Source organism: Manacus vitellinus, unplaced genomic scaffold (genome assembly GCF_001715985.3).
Source record: "Manacus vitellinus isolate BGI_N305 unplaced genomic scaffold, ASM171598v3 scaffold_51_pilon, whole genome shotgun sequence".
Lineage (NCBI taxonomy): Eukaryota > Metazoa > Chordata > Aves > Passeriformes > Pipridae > Manacus > Manacus vitellinus.
Genome location: NW_021940620.1, coordinates 1,674,268 through 1,695,389, shown reverse-complemented (window position 1 = coordinate 1,695,389; position 21,122 = coordinate 1,674,268). Strand labels below are relative to the sequence as shown.

The following is a 21,122-nucleotide window of genomic DNA, read 5'->3' as shown; positions in this document are numbered from 1 at the left end:
TGCTTTTAATCCTGAGCTGAGTGGCACCAGCCTTGGGCCCCTTGGTGGGAGTGTGGCTGAGTCCTGGCCAGGCTGGGGACAGTCTGTGGGGGGCAGCTCTGGGCTCTCCCCACTATTCACAGTTTATGTGTAGCATGTCAGTTCTTCATTTTCCTCTTTAACAAGGTGATTTTCATGTGCTCTTACAGGACCAGTTTATCCACCCAGGTTTCAAGGGACTTTTTTTTTAGGTAATGAGCAATTTTCAATTATGCAGGTTACAGTCTAAGCAGGGCTTTTCTTGCCTCGTTAGGTAGATTTGTGATTGATTTGCATTAGCTCCTTAATTTGAAGCTCTTTGCAACTTCACAATTCCCCCAGAGATGAGAATTTCATTGGCCATGGGCAGAGCAAGCTGAGCTGAACGTGGTGCAGTGGGATCTGAACGTGGTGCAGTGGGATCTTGTTCTCTCTGCCTGCTGGATGAGCTGGTGCTGTGCATTTGCTGTGTTTTATGTAAAAGGAAAATAGTCTCTTGAGCACTGTAACCTTGTCTGCAAGGAAAAAAAATCGAGGCAGGTAACGTGCACTGCTGCAGAAAAAAGGAATTTTTAAGACCTGAAGGTGGATCTTTAGGAGGCTCCTTGCAGAGGGATTCACCCCAGAGGAGGAACTGGAAGCAGAGTCTCTCCAGGGGTGATGGTCCTGCAGCACTGCAGCACCCACTGGTTTGTTCTCCACAAAAGAATTGCTTTGAGCAAAAAAAGTGGCAGCAGATGGTCCATCCCCCTCTATTTAGAGCTGTTTTGCCTGGCTGCTGGCAGACCCTATCCAATATTATCCCTCTGGACCTAGCAGTGAAATTCCCCTGTAGTTTTTCAACCATGGATATACAGGGCTATTAACAATGGGGGTAACTGGGTTGTTATTTTTATTTAAATCTTTAATGTATTTTAAAGTTAGATTCATAAGTCTACTAAATGTGTTGCAGCTGAAGTGTTTTGCACTTGTTTTTTTTTCTTTCCTGACATGAAATCAAAAGGACAAGTAAAAACTTGTCAATCCTATGAAAAGTTAATCAATTTTCAATACAAACACAGACAAAGGAAAATTTCCATCCCTACAACATTGATCTTGGAAGTTATGGTTGATCTCACTTGTATTGAATATTTTTACTTGCTAGGTGAAGGGTCATTTTTTTAGCATTATTACTTTAAATTGCTTCAATATAATGGGCCAAGACTAGAATAGTAAATAAAAGAGTCCCTGGGCTACAGCAAAAAGCCTTCCTGGCTGGAAGATGCAACATTTCAGCAGTTTCCTTTGTGTTCTACAATAAATTCAGGGGACCCAAATGAAACATTGAGGATACAAAAGAAACAAACTGTTGGGGGCTGGAAAAGCACATTAATGTTGAGTATACCACCCACTCTTCCCCATCCTAGTCCCAAAAGCAGGGAATACAATTTTGTCCTTCCTCACAGAGGAGAAAGAAAAAACAGACCTTCCTTCTTCCCTGCTGAATATTTATTTTTCAGTACATTTGTGAAGTGAAAATGCATTTCTGTGTTGCTGCTGCTGCTAAAGGAAGAGTCTCACCCTCACCAGTCCACGCTCCATGAAGTGCTGCAGGAATATGAACATCAGTTGTGTCTTGATACAAAGCAAATATATAATGATAGATGTGATATATCTATAGATAGATAGATAGAGATAGAGATATATTTCCCCAGAGGTTATTTAATGGAAAAATCTGCTGGGTGAGCCAGGCCAGCAGTCCATGACATGTAAGATTCCCTGTTGCCTTTGCCACAGCTGATGAAGAAGGAGGACCTGGCAGGTGATTTGTTGGGCTGTACCCTGGAGGACCTTCTGCGCTTTGACGACTACAACAGCGACGGGCGCCTGACGCTGCAGGAGCTCTACACGGCCTTCCGTGAGTGCCTCCGCCTCTCCCGGGGCTTGGAACCATGGGAATACCTGGGAGGGCACTGCTGCCTGGTGGCTTTTTGTCTTAAATGCCATGAGAATACTCTGGGAGGCTTGTTTTCCTTGCCTGTGCTCCAAAGGACGAGCGCGGAGCAGGAGGTTGGCACGAGTGTGGCGGGTTCATTGTTCTCTCCTGTGTTTTGTTGTGGTTCTTGTTGAAGGCAGTGGAGAGGTTTTGGTGGACTGGCCAGCTCTGTAGAGCTGAGTGTGAGGTTTGAGTAACCCTGAGGAAACCAGGCTGCTGTGGTGATACGAGTCAGTTTGCTGTGGGGAAGGTGTTTTAGGGAATATTCCGCCTGGGAATGATGTTTTCTGCATGTTGTTTCTGTGTTAGTAAGTATGTTACACTGGGCAATCTTGGTACATACCTCAGCACTGTTTGCAAGGATCTGTGGGTCACAGAGCTATTTAAAAATGTGATAAAATAAGTACCTGTGTTAGCCCATTTCTCTTCATAACTTTATGTTTGTGCTTTAAGTTAAGCATTTGTTGAAGTCCTTCCCTGGAAAAGGCCCCACATTGTCTCCTTCACTTGGGTGATAGAAAGTTTTATTGGTGCCAGTTCCTTTGGGATAATAAAAAAGAAAGGCAGAAAATGTGCAGCTTTATTCCATAATCAGGATAGGGAGCTACAATGGTTAACACATTGTGGTTGAAATGAAAGCAGCATTCAAGCATTGAACCTGTTGAGTGCAGGGAAAGGGCCAATAACAAGCTGGTTATGTCTTAATCTGGATTCCTTTCTAAGGGGAGTAATGTCACCTTGGATCTGTTTGAATCTCATGTGCTTTTAGTTCCACACAGCACACTCAAACCAGCAGGCATACAGTAAACATAAAATCTCATATATTAAGAAGGCCATAAAGTGAATTAACCCAAGCTATAAAGGCTTGACATGCAGTTATTTGGGAGCATATTTGGATCAATGGGTTCTCAAAGTCACAGCAACTCAAACCTAAATTCCAGGAGTTATTTCTATGAGGTTTTGGTTCAGTGAATTTTAAGTAGGCAGTGAAAATAAGACAAGTACAAAATATGAGTCAGTGAATAGAGATAGTATTGATAAACTGCAAAACTATTGTAACAAAACCCAAGGTGTAACAATGACTGTCTGTCAAAGGGATTTTGTATCTGAAGAGAATTGTTCACCATCTGAAGCTGAAAAGCAGACTGCCTTCTCCATTTTCAGTTTTCCCAGAATCTTGGCTTTTATCAAGAGCAAATAATGCCTCATCAGCTTTTAATTTAAACCCAAATTTCATTGCTTGCAGCTTTCCAAATTGTGGCGACTCTGGAAGCAAACTTACTCCCTGGTCAAAGTGTGGTTTTTTCCCTTTATGTTATTAAACGATGCAGGAAAAAAAAATCTCCAAAGTACTTCAAACACTTTAAACACACACTTTGATTTACGAAAATTTTGTTTATTAAATCCCTGCTTTATTCTGAGCCAGGCTCTGGCTTGCAGCAGTTGAAAGGTGCAGCATACTGCACATTTCTCCTGGTTTTTTTTGCCCTTTAGAGTGATCCTTTTGTCGCTTGAAGTTCACCCAAGCCAGGCGTCGTGGCAGGCTGGCAGCAGGCTGTGGGGGTGGCTGCTCAGCAAGCTGAGTAACATAATTACCAGAATTCAGTGGCTTCAGAAAGTCTCAGTCTAATTTATCCTCTCAAAACCTCCGTCACATCTGTCTGGGTGCCCCGCGCGCCGGTGGAGTGTCACAGTGTTGGAAGGGTTCGAGGATGACCTTGGTGATGTGAAGAACTGCCCAATTTGTCATTTTTGTGCTGCTTTAGAAGCTGCATTTCATTCCAGAGGGTCTTGTGGCCTTGCTGTACCTCACAGAGCCACAAAACAGGCTCTTCCTCCCACTCCATGGGTGTCTCTTGCCTTCCCTTGACCCATCCTCTCTCTGAGACCCAGAGGGCATTTTTTGTCCCCATCGTGTTGATTGCCTGTAAATGAATGAAAAGTGCACGATGAGAGAAAATCCAGTGTTTTACCTTTTCTGAAATCTGGTTTCACCCTTGCAAGCACTACATCTAATAGGTGCTATTTTAATCATCATTTCTAATCATACTGATCATTTTCATGCACGTTTTAAAGCACAGTTTTGGATTATGGACAGAAATAGTGGCCTTCCTACTAAAGCTGTCATCTTTCTTCTGATTTTCTGAGAGTTCTTTTGTTCCTTAATCCCAAGAATAGAACTGTTGGGAGTTTTCTTGCCTCTACGAGGATGACTAGAAATATCTATTAACACAGGATTAAAGTGTCACTCTTCAAATTGCCTTAATCATACATGAGTAATGTATGAGACACATGAAACACTCTCCTGGCAACTCTGGTGAGAACCACTTGTAGGTGTCTTCTAATTTCTCACTAATAGATTTTTATTAGCTAAGGACTCTAATTAAAAAATAATTTTTAATAAGATGATCTGGAGATTTTCACGTGCCAGCAGCAAATATATTTGTCTGTTGTGTTTTCTCTGTCACAAAGATTCGGTGAATGAGTAAGAAATGGAAGACTTGGTTGTCACAAGAGCTAAAGCAGAACATGCATCTAATTAATCAGCACAGAGAGAGTCTGGTGAGTTGGCAGGCACAGCACCAGGCTGAGTCGTGCTTTAGGAGTGTCAGATGAGTGGTTTTTGGATGGAACTTCTGGAGCTGTGTCTGGCTGGAGGTCACTGGAATTAGCCATGTCACTGCTGGCATTCCTGTTGTCTTCCCTAATGGGCAAGTGGCAGGTTGGCAGACGTGAAAAGCCCAGCTGAAGGGAAAAGAAAATCAGTGTAATCTTCTGGATCTGTATCATCATCAGTGTGGACAGGTCAATTTGTGAGACAAATATGTCAGAGAGAGGGGAAACATGCGTTCCATCAAAATGCCTTTATCTTGTCAGCACTGTTTAGCTAATAAGGAGTTATTAAGCCAACAATAAAACACCCTTAAATTCTAGCTTATGACCCATTAGAGTGCTCTCCTGATTTGTATCTGGACCAAAACAACCCACAAAGGAAGTTTGAAAGAAAAATACTGAATTGTTATATTGTCCAGACATTATTTCCCACGGTCTTATGCATAAAAGTTCCATGCAGACAGAAAATTTCTGTTTCTCTAAGATGAGAGTCGTGTCATGTACGGATATATTGTTATCTAGAGAACACAAATATTGTTTAGCTGGGACATATTTCTTGCAGGACTGAATGCAGAAGAGGCTGCAGGATGAATGGGCTCTTCTTTTAAACTTCCTCTTCACACTTTAAAATGAGTTTTCTTTCCTCCCTGCTTTTGTTTTAGGTCAGAACTTCCTCTTTTTTTTAACTTGTCCTTAATATTTACCAAAAAAGCACAAGGAGGAAATGTGAAAATGAGACATAAATACTTGCAGCAAGAGGTCAGGGCAATGCTGGATAACAGCCAGGGAGGGCAGATGGTGCCAGCCCAGTGCCCTGGGGCTTTCCCAGCATGGCCACTGGGGACTGGGAGACCAGAGAGAAGAATTTGAATGAACTGGGTGAAAAAATGAATTGGGAGCCTGGGCTGGGCATGAGTGTCAGGTTAATCACTGCCAGTGCAGAGAAGCAGCACTGGACTGGCTCCAGATTTACTGCAGTGACCCTAAAATCTCTGGGAGCTGTATTCCCCACAGCCACGGGGTGTGGAGCAGGGAGCCATCCATCCCCACCCCTCCAGCCATCCTCCAGGGGCTCATTAGAATTGTGGAGTATAAAACAGATCTGGGTTTGAGTTGGGCATATTTCTGATTCACTGGAAACTACTTTAGAGCAGAGCTTTGTCATCGTCCCAAAGTGGTGGGGGATTGGTGCTGGCTGGGGAAAAACAAAACTCTACGTTGAGAAAAAGGGAATGAAACCTAAAAAGGGACTTGTTGGGTCAGGGGGGAGAGGGAGATGTGTGAGGAAGCTTTCAGCTTGTTCTTGACAGACATCTCAGGATATCCAACTCACGATATTGTACAGTCTCATCCTAAACAAGGTGGTAATGATAAAAAAATACTCTTTGAGGAAAATGACCACCCATATTTGCTGTCTGTGTGTGTACACATGTATGTGTGCACTCCATGTACGTGTTGTGAGCCAGCTTTTCCAGCAGCAATTGCCTCTGTCAAACCCACACTCAGATGAAGAGTTAACTCACACATTCTCGAAGGCACAGCACGTGGGGTCGGGTGTTTGTTGCCGCTGTCTCCCAGCTGGATTGGTCAAGCCCAGATAATTATATTGGACAATTATATTGTGAGATGAAATGTTTTGCTGGCAGTGTTTTCCTAAGCAATGTAGCAGCAGCAGTTATCTGCAGGATCAAATCATCATCATGGCCGGGCTTCGCTAACGAACATTTAGGGAGGGCTCTGCCCATGTTTGTTACGAGTGTGTTGGTGGCTGAAAAGGCCAATACGAGATAGACATGTCTGATTGCAAAAGGCACAGCAGAAAGACCCCTTAGGTGGTATATTCTACAAGGCACAATTCTTTCTGCGTTGTCTTTTCTCCTCAAGAGTGATCCTGTGTGTGTTCTCAAAGGAAGCAGCAGTGTTACAGATGGTGTGTCTCCAGACCTCCCGATTGGAAGCCAGAGTAGACCAGTTATGTTGATCAATATGGCCAAGGCTTAGAGATGTTGTTTCAGGCAGTCCTTGTATCTTCTCTTTGGGGCTCCTCTCCTGCGGCAGCCGGTGGCAAGTTCCCCATAAAGCAGGATCATAGGGAGGGGGTGGTCCTTCCTCTCAGATGGAGAGTTAACTCACACCTTCTCCGTGGCACAGCACTTGGGGTCGGGTGTTTGTTGCCCTTCTCTCCCAGCTGGATTGGTCAAGCCCAGATAATTAAGTTGGACAAGTATATTGTGAGATGAAATGTTTTGCTGGCAATGTTTTCCTAAGCAATGTAGCAGCAGCAGTTATCTGCAGGTTCGACTCATAGCCCCGAAATATTGACAGCCCCTGCCCCATGCTCTGCCTCTCCCGCTGTAATCTCCCTGCCAGGCAATTTTTCTTTCATGTTGCTGCAGATATTGGTACAAACTTGGAAATAATTCATTAGCTTACCAGCATTGATTGCCTCTCCTGCGAGCAATGTGATATCCCAACTTCAAACACGGCCGAGCGAGCGGGGGAGCGCCGGCCCCTGCTTTTGGTTGGAGGCAGTGAGAGAGGAGAGCTGAGCTGCTGGGCAAGAAATGAGCCTTCCTTCAGCTGGCCAGAGCAGCCCCTTCCTGACTGCCTTGAGGAATGCTGTGCTACTGAGGATGAAGCAATTTATGAGGCATTTTTAATTTATTTATTATTGTTTTTATTACCGTCATCATTATTAGTAGTATATTTATTAACGCTGATTTAACAGTGCAATCCTAGGGCAGGAAAAAACCCCTAGAAGATAAAAAAATTGGGGGAAAAAGGAGAAATTGAAAACTATTCAGCTTGATTTCTGCAGCAAGTGCCAGCTGAACAGGGATGATGGGAAATCCCAACAAGATCCGAGTTGCTCCAGCAGCATTTTGTTCCCAACATTCCCACAGCTGAGCCGTGACCCCATGCTGGGTTTTTAGGCATTTTAGGACAGAGCTGGCCGTGCTGTGTTGGAGGCAGCCCCAGCAGCAAGATGGCTTGAGCACTAGGAATGATCCTGCTGTAATTCTTGGCTGGTAGGATGTCTCAGCTGGGGGCATCTCAGTGAGTTCATCTAATTGGGCAGGTATTTTTTGAATGTGGAAAATTTTCTTACTTGGATTTTCTTTTTTTGTGTGGTTTTTTTTTTCCCCTTCCTTGATACCTTCCTTGGTATCAAAGAAACACATTCTGCAAAGAAAAAAGTTGATTTCTTTTTCTCTCTTTTTTAAAACTCTTCTCGTTGTGAAAAACTTCTGAGCTTCAAGTCTAAAATGTATCTCAGGGCTCCAGCAAAGTGCTCTGCATTGTTTGCAGTTCCATAAAACAGTGTCAGAGTCAGGTTTGTTGTGTGTTCTCAACTGTTTTGCTGCATTTTGAACAAAGTGAAAGGTATTTTCTCAGAGAGGGGAAAAAACAAAACAAAACCAGAATTAATTTGTAGCAAGAAAGACAAATGTAATGTGAGCAAAAATACTTCAAAAACTAAAATATGGGGCACCTTCCACTAGCCCAGGTTGCTCCAAGCCCCGTCCACCCTGGCCTTGGACACTTCCAGGGATGGGGCAGCCACAGTTTCTCTGGGCAACCTGTGCCAGGGCCTCCCCACCCTCACAGGGAAAAATTTCTTCCTAATATGTTATCTAGACCAAATATCTCTCAGTTTAAAGCCATTTTCCCCTTGTTCATATCTCTCATTTCCAAAGATACCATCTGCAAAATGTCAACAGGCTTAATGTGGAACGTTGAGTAAGAGAAAGTGATTTTAATTACAAGTCGTTATTGGAAATCTATTGTCTACAAATTGCAAAGAAAACTCACTGGAAGACAATGTACTGGTGATCTGAAACTGCTTTTCAGGGTGCATTGATTTGTTAATCTCGGTTTTAAATGCAAGACGTTGCCATGTGGAGCAGTGCTTCAGAGGCGATGTAGTACAAACCATATCAAATGTCTACACACAGTCTGGCAGGAGTAGAATATTTAAATATTTATAAAGTGCCTATGAGTGACTCACTGGTGCATAAAACCAGGCAAATACCATTTCTTAAAAAATTATTTGATCCGTGCCGGCGGCGTTCGCTGAGGTGATTCCACGCGCACAAATCAGAGTGTTTTGGGTTACTTGCAGACACAAAATTATGTCAGTGAAGAGCAAATACAGATATTGGTGAAATCACAGAGTGGCTGACAGTCCTGGACATCCCTGCTGAGTGCCCATCCCTGGAAGGGTTTAACAATCCTGTGGATGTGGCACTTGGGGGACACGGTCCAGGGGTGGCCTTGGCAGTGCTGGGGGAATGGGTGGTTTTAATGATTTCAGGGGGTTTTATCACCTGTGTGTCTGTGTGCACCTTCAGATCATGGAGTTAAGGGTCTAAAAAATTTCCATTTTCTATGAGCTGGGAATGAAGAATTGTAGGTGTTCCTCTGGCTTCCTTATGCTCTTGCAAAACCAGAGACCATTTCTGAAGGGAAATTGGACCAGCACTTTCTGTGTTGTATTTCTTTTTATTATTTTAGTCATATTCAGTCTCTGAAGAATTTTTGAAGCAAGTGCAGCATTGACGTGAAGCAAAAATGTCTTATCACTAAAAATGGGGAAAATCATAGCTAAAGTGCCTAAGAGTTCACATGAAGTCAAAGGTGTGATATGGTCTCATCCTGGGCAAGCTTTCCTAGAGCTTGTGTTATTAGATACAGCCCAGAACATTTTAGCTGCTGTTTTCCTCTTGTTTCTGGTTTTCTTTCCCTGTTTTCCAAGTGTGGAATTTCAAGTGTGATACTTTTCTTTTGAACCTGCCTTCATGTGGGGAGAGCTGCTTTGGGGGATCTGTCTGCCCTTTCAGGCATCTCATGGTTGCTTTGAATTGCTTCTCCATTGACTTGTTCTTCATCTTCTCTTCAACTGGTTGAGCAGATTCATCATCTTTAAGGCCAAAAGCATTCCTTAAGGTATTAAAAAAACAATTTTCTAATGCAGGCTCAGTCTCCCACCAGAGCTGGTGCAAAGGCTGAAACCTCCCATGTTACCCTTCCCCTCTGATATTCCCATTTCTCACCATCCAGGCAGGGATCATGGTGGTTTTGCTGCTGTTGTGTCTTTTGTCACTCACTGACCCTTTTCCCAGGATTAGTGACCTCATCTGCTTTTCATGTCATACTTCTGCCCTGCATTCCTTGTTCCTGGCTGTGTGGTCACTGTTTCATGTATAATTGTGTATGTGGTCACGTTAAAATAGTTTATTCTGCACAGGTGCAGGTGACTGGCCAACCCCAAAAGCTCAGCACATCAGTCCTGCCTTCTGTGGTATTCCAAGTGTCAGCTGGGATTTCTGTGTTTATTCCAGCTCTTAGTGGAGGTGTTGAACAGATTTGGGCTTTGGATGACTCTAGAAACAGCCCCATTGGAGTGGATCAGCCAGTGCTTAGTTGATTTAGGATGTACTTTATTGACACTGTACAGCCCTGCAGAGCTGCAGTGCTAATTTTGCAATCAGAATGCCAGAGCAGCCATCAGAAAATTACCAAGTACTGTACATATCCCCAGTGCAGTGATACAATTTATGGAGAGCCACAGCTGAGATGTTTTTATTTCATGTTCTTCACAGGAGAAAATCTCCTTGACAAATCCAGGATGCCCAGATAGAAACTTAAAATAAAAAAAAAAAATAGCAGTGGGGGATTGAATAAGCTGAACTCAAAGGTTGGTTCTGCTTTAATACTTCCAAAAAAGAATAAAAAAAAAAAAAGGGGCCAGCCTATAGAGAAAAGTAAAAAGCTTTGGAGATGCTTCAGTGGCATCAGGATATGAGATGAAATTCAGCTGTTGCCAATGTCTGTCTTTAGCACCACCATAAAAAGCTCACTCTCGAGTTTCTTGATGATCAAAACTTCAGAAGGAATATCAAGAGCCTTCGACAGACATAAATAACGGGGAGCTCAGCCCTGCTGTGCCTCCTGAGCTCCATCAGCTTTTCTGTCTGTGCTGGATAAAATTCAGTGCAGAATTTTGGTTTCTCTTCCTGCAAACCAGGAGGTACAGGCACCACTGAACTGGGGCTTTGTGCCACACTTGAGTCCTGTAGCTTCCCCCACAGCCCAGGCACTGAATATTCACAGTCCCATTCAATATTCAATATATTGATATTTCTGGCATGTTACCAGAAACATGTTTAGAGAAGTAACTTGTGACTATGATATAACAAAAAAAGAAGTGTGAGAAGTATGTGTATCTTCTTAATTTGTCCTTCTGTTCATCAGACAGTCCTGAATAATTAGTTAGTAAAGATTGTGGGTCCTCCTGGACGCTGAAGCACTTGAACAGTGTCCTGCTGAAACCCAGCCTTGCTTTGCAGCACAGCCCCAAAAACTGCTGGGGTGTGATGGAGTGCAGAGGGGAGGGAACAGGGAGTGGGAATGGCTGAGATTTCACAGCAAAGCACCAAAAAGTGAGCGGGGTGAGAAGAGAGAATGAAAATATCCTCACCCTGGGATTTCCTAGGGTCTATATACACCTTTTAAATATGAAATTAAATGAGAGAATTGGGAGCCTGGAAGACCAGGGTAACATTTCAAACCCCCTTTCAGCCTGTATTTTGACATGAACTGTGTTTCACAGGGTTGTCCCACATCCTGATTTCTTGTGGTGTCAGGGCAGGGCTCTGGTCTGATGGAGTGGCTGCTGGAATTGCTTTCAGGAACAGACTGATTCTGAAGTTTCTTCTGAAAGCTGCTGCCCAGACAGACTCTTCCTGTGGTTTTGTTCTCCTGTCTGGCTCGGTGACCTGGTTTTCCGTGTCATTTGTGCTTCATTTTAAGCGTGGGGAAAATTCAGCTTTCCCCATTTCCCCAGTGTTTGGAGCTACCACAAGTGGAGTCATCCATCCCACTGCCTTTGCTGAAGCTGCACATGCAGCCTGGGTTGCTGCCCACACATAGGAGCAAACAAAACCCCAAATTAGCTCCACCCTGGTCTGTGAAGACCCAAGAGCCATGGCCAGTCCTGGCCCTGTATGGCCAAGTTCAGGCAGTGTTGCTGCACTGTTTATTTTTCATAGAATCATAGAATCATTAAAGTTGGAAAAGACCTCCAAGATCATCAAGTGTAACCTTTATAGCAATACGTGCAAATATTTAATATACATGTATGCATATTTTAATGTCAGGTCTCACAACTATTATTTGATAACTCTTACAGGTAGATTTTCTGCACAAATGTCTCCCTTTTGCATTTTTCTCACCCTCAAAAGGCTGTTGATCTCAGGAACCCACTGCTGGTGGGGGGGAAAATAACATTATTTCTGCCAGGAGAATTCAGGAGCTGTGTACCTGGTGAGAGGAAATGTGCTCTGCTGCTGCTCCAGGCTAAATATTGTTGTTGGTATCTAACCTGCCCTCTTGAATGCTCATAACAAAACTGGGAGTTGGAGGAAAGGCATTTGCTGTGTTTGTGTGGTGAAACAATGACCTGCTGGGTCACCTGTCACTCAGCATCTTCCCAAAATCCTGCTGGTTTACGTGCCCAGGGCAGGGTTCCTCTGGACCATGACTGCTGTGGGGGTGAGTCCACATGTGAAGTTAGTTTCATGCAGTTTACAGTAATGAACTTAAAAATGAACCAGGCTGGCAGGATGGGAATCTCATTTCTTTATTATTCTTAGAATGCTGATGTGCTTCTCTTTAACCTGCTGGTTCTGCAGTGAGAAGTTTGGTTGCCTGTTGAGGACACCTTGGCTGGGGTGGGAGGCACAGACCTCCCATCCTGCACATCTTCCTGCTGCAGGGCAACCCAGATTCATCAACAGACTAAACCAGCTGGAACCAAAACTCCTTTTTCTGCCCTAAAAACCCAAACACGAGCTTGTCAGTAGCTGGCATCTGTAGCATCTGTAGCTGATATGCAAGCATCACTAGATGGGGTTTATGTTCCTGTAGGACCTGCAGGCAAAGTTCTTTCAGAAGGAGTGATAGCATCTGGTTGCATTTGGTCATTACTGATAGCAGAGGCTGTTGCCTTCAATCTCTTCTCTTCAGGGGACTGCTGTTTATTGTAGCAACAAAAAGAGCTCTGTGCCAAATTCTCCTGCAGTAAACAGCATAAAAGTCTGCCCATCCTAAATTCCTGTAGCACTCTGGTAGCCACCAAACTCATCTCCAGCCTTTGGACCAGCCCATATGGTAATTTACAGGCTTAGGAAGGTATGAAATGCACGTATTCTGGCTGTTTTAGCACATCTCCACTTATTGTAATACTAATTATTATTGGATTTTTTCACCATTGGTATATATTCAGTGCATGTGTGTCCTGAGGTAGACTGGCTTGGAGTCTGCTCAGAGCTGTAATGCATCTTCTGGCAGGTCTAATAGAGTTGTGTGGCTTTTAATGCAATTTGCTAACCAATCATCTGCTAAAATATGAGATGTATATGAGGCTAAATTTGTTACAGAACTGCTATTATCCTCCTTATTTTGTTTTAAGACGTATTTTTATGAACCCACTCGCTCCAAGATGCATTCATGGAAAGACTCCAATATGTTAATGGGTATTTATTGAATACCTGAGTGTAATGGGATGAACAGGCACTGTGGGTTGTCATTAATGCATTGCCATCCCGTGGCTGTGGCTGAGTGGGAGATGGGAGCAGTTTGGAGTGGGCAGAGCGTGCGTTCGTCTCGCAGCGCTCTGGGAACACCCGCCGAGGCAAAGAGCTCTCACAAAGAATGGAAATGCATTTTCTTTGCCAGCCAGGGGATTTTGGCAATAGCAAAACATCCTGACATGGCAGAAATACAGAGTGTGGGCACTGGAGGGGCTGCTGATGGTGGAACTCCTCCGGAGAGCGGCACATCCCTCCGGCAGCATCCACAGAGGAGAGGGATGCTCAGGACATAAAAGAGCAAACTTGGCTGCTGCCATCCAGGTGAGCACAGCTGGCGTCTCCTCCCTGCCTCCCCTTCCACCTTTCCCATATCCTGCACCCTCACTGACTTGAACTCAGCGAAAGCAAGTGCACTGACAGGGGGATTTGGCTCAGAAAAGAGGGTTTTTAACTTTCTCAAACACGGTGAGAGTAACCCAGTGACTGCTGCGATGCATTAGCACAGGTGGCCTCTGAGCAGAATGCATTAAACAAATTATATGAACTGCAAATGATGTGCTTTGTATTCCAGCACATAAACAGGGCTTCAGCAAACACGTAAGCCGACAGCAAAGAGCTGCTTTTCAGATTTCACTTTTCAAGCCCCGCAGTGAGGCACTAATACAATTATGTCAAAAGTCTGTTGAGCAGATAGAAGTAATGAACTGTTGGATTCCTGCTCTGTGAGAGCTCTTTAACAGCAGACATTGGGGAATAAAAGATTTCCCCTGCACCAGACATCATGTGTCCAAGAGCTTTGCAAGTGAAAAAAAAAAGAGTGGCAGGTTACTGCATCCTTCTGGCTCTTGGGAGTGGCTCAGCAGCTCCATCAGCTCCCTTTTTGTTAAACATTAGGCAAGGGAAGACCTGGCAGGTGTAACTTCCTTTAAGGGCAAAGCAAGAGGGAAGGGAAAAAGAAAGCTGGGGGACTTGGTACCAAAAGGTACTGAGCCATCTCCCTGTGCAGTCACTCTGACATGCAGATCTTCCACCGGGCTTCACGAGCGCCCCACGAAACAAAAACTGCTGCAATAAATGTCAGTTGATCCACTAATTTCCTATAATGAAAGGAACTTCAGAGGAATCAACAGGGCCAGTGGCAAAGCAGTTTCATTACGGGTCTCATGTCAGCCCCCTGGATAATTTACTCTCAGGATTAGATACAGGGTGCTCACAGAAGAGGCTGAAATACCTTCTGAAGCAGTTCTACCACTTGTGGGGATGTTTGACTTCCTGTGGTTATTACTGCTGCAGTTATTAGTTTTTGTGGACGATGCCCCATAGGAATTGGGTTGAGAGGCCCAGCTCACTTCAAATTCCAGCATCAGAAGCTGTCAGATAAGGGCCATTTGAAGCTGTTTGAAATAACAGATGTGTTTCAGTGTGGTGGAGGTGATGGGAGCTGGGCTCTGGAAGTGGCCCAGCGGATACTGTGGGTGCTGTAACACCTGTATGGAGAGAGTAGGAGTGCTGTCTGAGCCTCACTGCTTATCTTGCAATTGTCTTGTGAAGAATTACCTCATAATCAGCCAGAGTAACCAAGATGATTTTGCTGAGCTGAAGTTTTATTTAATTAGTCTCCTGGGTGGTTTTGCTGTCAGAGCCCGGGTGAGCCCTGGGTTGCACAGGGCTGTGCTGCTGCTCCAGCTGACCTGCCTTGTGCCCAGTCTCCAGCAAACCCAGCAGTGCATGACTTTGAAGTGTGTTATTTCTTGTAAATCTGTTGCCTCTTGTATGAGGTTTGTGTTTGAAATACAAATTCTGCATGCTGAGAGTCTTTGCCTATTCCAGTTTTAAGCTGGTGTAACAGGTTGCCCAGAGAAGCTGTGGCTGCCCCATCCCTGGAAGTGTTCCAGGCCAGGTTGGAGCAACATGGGCTAGTGGAAGGTGTCCCTGCCATGGCAGAGGGTTGGAATTGGGAGATCTTTAAGGTCCCTTTGAAGCCACAACCATTCTGTGGTCTTGTGATTCTGTGACCTCTGGCAATGTAATTCCCCTCACATATGCCTGCAACTTTAATCATTTTTAAAAAGCTCGTTTACTTGTAAGCAGAATTGCTCCTGTGTCACAACTCACCTGTCCATAAATATTTGCAGTCTCAAATGCTAAGAAACCTCCTTTTGACCCATTTCTCTGCCCACTCCATAAAATCAACAAGGCATCTATCACCAGGAAATAAATAAATAAACAAACCAGTAACGGCCCTGCAGGGAAAACAGCACGAGGAGGAACAGGGGCTGCCAATTTATATTTTTTTTCCCTCCCTCCCTCCCTTCAGCAGGCTGATGAAGGGCAGTAGCAGAGAACCCACCTGACATTCCATCCCATGCCCCACCTGGCTGGTTTCCTGTGCCCCCTCACCACTGCCCATGGCCCCCAGCACCTCCACCCCCACACTGCACATGCCTGGCTTCTTCTTCTCAATTACCTTATTTTTTCCACACCTGTCTCTTCTACTCAAATGGAAATAAAGGGAAAGGTTTTCAAATTAAGGCACGAGAGGAACATCAGCAATTCCCATTCTGGCAAATTAAGGGATTTCTGAACCTCCTTCCTTGCATAACTTGTGAAAAGATTGACTGTGGGTGTCCAGGAGATGTTTTGAAGACTTTTTTTGATGCTCAGAAATTATTCTGGGTCAATAGCAGGTGGGTCTCAGCTGTCAGGGGCTGTAGCATCTCTCTTCAACTCACGGACACAGAAAAGCTGGAAAAGTCAAGGGTAACTTTTGTGTCTTATCTCACCAATCTCTTTATTACCAGAGTAAGAAAGAAACCATTTTTTTTACATTTAAATCCTTCTACACACATCTGTTGCAGGACTTGCCATGTGCTCTTCCCCCTCTGGTTGTGAGCAGTCCCCAGTGTCCCTGTGCTCTCCAGCACAGAAAGAAATGCATTGGTACTACACATGGAAAGGTTACACACTTATTCACTCACTTCTTAGCCATGTCCACGTGAGCCTTAGATGTGGAAATAATGTGGGATTCTGTCCAAGTGAATTCAGTGTTGCAAACTGTGCTGGTTTCTAAGAAGGGATTCTGATGGGAGACCTCCAGGCTCCAGGGGATGGGCAGCATCTCCCTGCTGTGCTAACCCCTCAGGAGTTCCTTTCCTCTGAATTTGGGGGGCAGTGCATCAAGAACTATGCCCAGATTTCACAGGATGTAATTTGCTTACAGCTGCTCATCACGGTGGTGGCAACCACATGGAAATGCCTCTGCCAAATTCCAGGGTCTTTCTGGTCAGAGCATTGATTTGTGTGAGCTGGAGCTGTGGGAATGGTGTTTTCTGGCAGGAATATGTGTCCTCTACAAGGTGAAGGAGAGAATAATTCGTATATTAGAGAAAATGTTCAGGATTTTGTATGCTTGAACACTGGTACAGTGTCAACATCACAATCTCGTCAGATCACAGGGGTTTAGTTAAATCAAAATGATGGGAAATTTCCTTGGACTTTACCCATCAGCTGAAGAAATTGGTTGGAGTCTGAGTTTGTAGAGCAAACACATCAAAATGAATTTTAAGAACTTCTGGAAGTAACAAGACCTACATGGGTAACTTTCTTACAATTTCTGTTGTTAAGATTTAATTTCTAAACTTGCAGACTATGACTGGGAATCTCTTATTACACTACCCAAGAAATCTCTTGATCTTCATCTCTTTGTGAATACTTTTTCAAGATTTGTTTTATTCAGTGCAGCAAAGGGACTGACCACCTCTCTGTCACAGCTCCTCACCCAAGGTTTGCATTTCCACAGAGCCCAAGGCTTTGGGACTTTAAAAGGACTTAAAAGGTGACTGTAATGCTGAGGAGTGATTTACAAAGTGGGTAAAGGATGATGCTCTGGATTTTTAAAAGCAATGTGTTTGCTGTAGGTGGTTTCTCTCAAAGCCTCCCTTTCCCCAGATACAGAAGGAAACCATAGGACAGAGGTACCATGAATTTAAATGCCATCATTTCCTTGAGATACATAAACACAACCTAATTGTGATCATAACCTACTTGTGATCATTAAAGTTACAGGACACTGGACCATGAAGGGTATTTTTTCCAAGAGAAGATATTGTTCATTTTCACAGAGAAGAATAAGCCATTCCCCACGTTGTTGGAAATGCAGCAGCTCTGATGCTGGGGGAGGGTGCAGATGAAGTTTGTTACCATCTTCCTGAGCGTGCAGGAAAATTAGGAGTGTTTGGTCCTGGACAGTGGACACCAGGAGTTAGGGCACATCTCTCTGATTGGGAGCACTGAGGAGGACACAGCACCAGCAGGAGAGGACAGGAGCCAGGGACAGGGTTGGAGTGGAGAGAGGAGGGGTGGCCACGTGGAGAGAGACGTGACCAAAGAGGCAGGTCCTGTTTTCATACCTAACCCAGACTGCTGGAGCAGAGCTGTGGCTCACTGCTGAGCTGGTGGCACCCCTGCACTGCATCCTGCTGCCATCTGAGGAGTTGCCTGGTTCCCCTGACTGTTGCAGGGTAATATTTGTGGTGTCTGGGAAGAGCTGTATCAGCCCTTTCTGCAGCTAAATCTCCTCCAACAGTGGCAGGAGAAGATGAAGGAAGGATCTGTGGAACTGAGTAACTCTGCCCTGTAGAATATGGGACTGTCCAGCCTGACTATCTCCCAGAAAAATAACATCTCTTGTAGAACACAGTAAGAGAGGGAATGCAGTGGTGTCTGTGCTCCAAGGCTGTGTCCTTAAATCAATGAACCTGAATTTATAGCAATGAACCACCTGTCACTTCCCTTGTAGGGGATTTTTTTTAAAAAGCAGCAATATTCCTTTACATCACCTGCCTTGGCAGGGCAGTGCAAACAATGGGTCTTTTTCCATCATGTTACCTGGCTGGAAACAGCAAATAAGGACATGTGCAAAGGTTATTTTTTTTTCTGAGCAAGCTCTCCTGCAGGAGGGTGGGGAGGAGCCCTCATCTCAGCTGGGCTATCTGGAAAGGTTCAGATCTGGTGGCAATATTTCAGTATGGATAATTTTCATGCCTTTGGCAGGTAGCTGTTTGCTTCAGCCCCTTCCCACCTCCCCTAAAATTATTGGGTCTCTGTATTAGTTTCAGTCACGTTTGAAGAGAGGCAAAAATTTTAAAATGTGACAAATGTCATTAAAAGCAACTGAAAAGGAAACAAAAATTACCTCTTTGTCCCAACTGAGGGAAACATTGGAGAACAAGCTCCCTGGCTGGAGACACGTGGGGGAACACACTGATGAGGAGGTGCTGCCAAACCTCCTGTGGGCAGAGAACATCCTTGGGAGCTCGCATGTCTTAGATGCCAAAGTCAACCCACCTTGCACTGCTGCTGGATAAAAAAAAAACCTGCTTCAGTTGCAGTGATGAGAGATGCTCCTGCATGAGCAGAAGCAGATGCTCAGATGTCTGTTGTTAAGTTCCCTTCTCACTGTACTCATTTGTAAGGACAATAAGAGCAGAATGACTTTGCTAAGACCTGTTTTACTTCCCCTGGTCGATCACAGGATATCTGCTGCTCACCTGTCCTGATTTCTTGAAGGATTTCCAAGAATAAGGGTTCCAGCAGCTCCCCCAGCCCAGTTTAACACGTCTCCCCACAGCTGTGCTCCAAACCACTCAGCTCTGCTTTGCTCATCCTTGAGGGCTGGGATTTGAAAAGGTTAAATCAGCATCGGGCCAGGGAGGAAGATCCATCTTCCTTAAAGCTGCCTCTTCACTTACAGAAGCCAATAGCCTGAGCAGCATCCTTGCTGGCTGAAAACATGAAATCCCATTTAATTCTTTTGCTCTCCTTACTTCCAGACCCTGTAATATAAAATAATTAATCCTGCTGCAGCTTACGTGGCAGTTTGCAGCCTTGTTGGTATTGCTCTGTTGCTCCAAGTGGAGAGAACTTGCATCACTGCTTAACAAATTGACTGCTTAGAATTATTTAGAGAACTCATTTCTCTTTTAGTCTATTCTTTCCTTGGAGGGATGAAAAGCTTTCAGTAGTCAGCTTTTTATTGCATCCGTGGGCAAGCAGAAATACGTTAAGAGAGGACCCAGAGTTTATCTTTATTTGCATAAAAGTACAATCCAAACTATTTTCTTTTTCCAGCACCATTTCCCATATTTTTCTCTCCTCAAAGATAGCAGGAGAAAAATAAAGCAAGCACAGTTATGTTGAATTGGTGGCTGTTGTAACATGGCAAGGTCTGTCACACCACAGGATCCTGAGGGCAAGAACTGTGTCCTGGTTGTTCAGGTGGTGCAGAGAATACTGGGAGTTGGGAAAACCAGTTGACTTTGGGTATTGTGTTAAGATAAACTATAAACTGCAATTAGATGCTGTCCTGTGTTCTTGGAAGTTGATAGAAGGTTTTGAGTCATCTGAATTTGTTCAGTGCTGGTGCTGTGCAGCAACACGTTCACACTTCCTGCATCTTCTTGTGCAGGAAAGAAAGAAAAGACTGAAAGCTGGAAATCTGGTTCCCTGAACCTTTTGGGTAGGTTTAGTCTGGCTGAACTGGTTGAAATGATTACAAAACAGTTGTTATTTCCATACTTTGTTTGGTTAATATGACACTTGAATACAAGTGTGTAATATTCTGGCAGCTTGAAGTTAAGGTATTTTTCTGCCTAAAGCCAGTAATTTTGAGTGATTTCAGGTGGAACACCTCTGTGGTTTTCCCAGTAGCCATTTTATGCCTGTTTCCCTCTTCTGAAGGTTGAGTCTGTGCCCATGTTTGGGTAAAGAATGCACACAGTGGGTGTGTAAGCTGTTTGAAGCACTGTCTAACTAAGAAATACAAGAATGTTTTTCCTATCCTATTCTCTCTTAATTACAATACTTGTAGTAATTCTAACAACAGGAGACTGTAAGGAATTACTGTTTCCTCCCTCTTTTGTTTCCCTTTGCCCATTATCCCTTTAAAAAACAAAGCAGCTTTCCCATCTAGGTTTTGTGGCCCTTACTCATTACAAAAGGGATATATTCTACAAAAAAAAAAGAAATCCTGGATGTGCTTGGACATCCAAACAAAAGGGATGGTGAGAACCTGCAGGGTGTGATGTGTCCTGAGGCTGAGGTGGGATTTCTTCTGCCACATCCTTCCTCACATGTTCTGGATGAGCCATTCTGCTCTGAGGGCAGGTAACGAGTGACATATGGGGCCTGTGCAGCTTTTTTGTGGATATTTATATGTCTAATAAATTTTTTCACTTGCTTCAATCAGAGGACTGTGTCACTTAAGGGCTGTTTGTGTCTGCCTAGAAACCAGAGAGAATAAACACATACAGTTGCTTTGATTAGGGCTGTGGTGACAATGTAATTAGACATTCAGGCCACTGTTGCCATTTTCTATTTACTTCTTTAGGGTCTATCATCCCTTTTGCAAGCCTCACTTCTTTACTGCTTCATTAAATGCTGTGGTCTCCTCCCAGCTCCCTCCCAGCTCTATTTAGACAGATAGAACAGATCCTGTTAGCTTTCTCCTGGCGATGATGGGGACCAAAAAGTCATTTAAACATATTTGGCAGGCCATACATCTTAATGCTACCCAGTAATAATTCAACAGAAAAAAAAAGTCTTGTGACTGCAGGCTAAATGAAATTAAATTAGGGCTTTGGGCTCCCTGGGGGCCAGAATCCCCTTGCTGGATGTAAATGAGATGGGCATTTGAGCTGTGCAGTCAAGATGGGGGAATGATGCTAGGGTTCTCTGCTGGAGGGACGTGGTCTGAATGCCCCTGGGCTGGCAAAAATGCAAAAAGCCTCGCAGAGAGAGGTACCCCAGTGACCCCCAGTGCTGGTGGCTGATGTGCAAACCCTCTGGGAGATGCCAGCCACAGCCAGCAAACTCCAGCAATAAAAGTAAAGGAAAGAAACAGGAAGCAAATAGGGATGACAGGC

At 44.2% G+C, this 21,122-nt stretch overlaps 1 protein-coding gene across 1 annotated transcript in view; it reads left to right on the top strand.

Annotated features, from left to right (window-relative positions):
- Nucleotides 1-21,122, top strand: part of FSTL4 (follistatin like 4) — a 192,192-nt gene that overhangs the window by 93,425 nt on the left and 77,645 nt on the right. Inside the window, exon 5 of the mRNA XM_018081172.3 lies at nt 1,795-1,915. Within this exon, the coding sequence (XP_017936661.1) occupies nt 1,795-1,915 (121 nt within the window). The remainder of the gene's footprint in view (nt 1-1,794; nt 1,916-21,122) is intronic.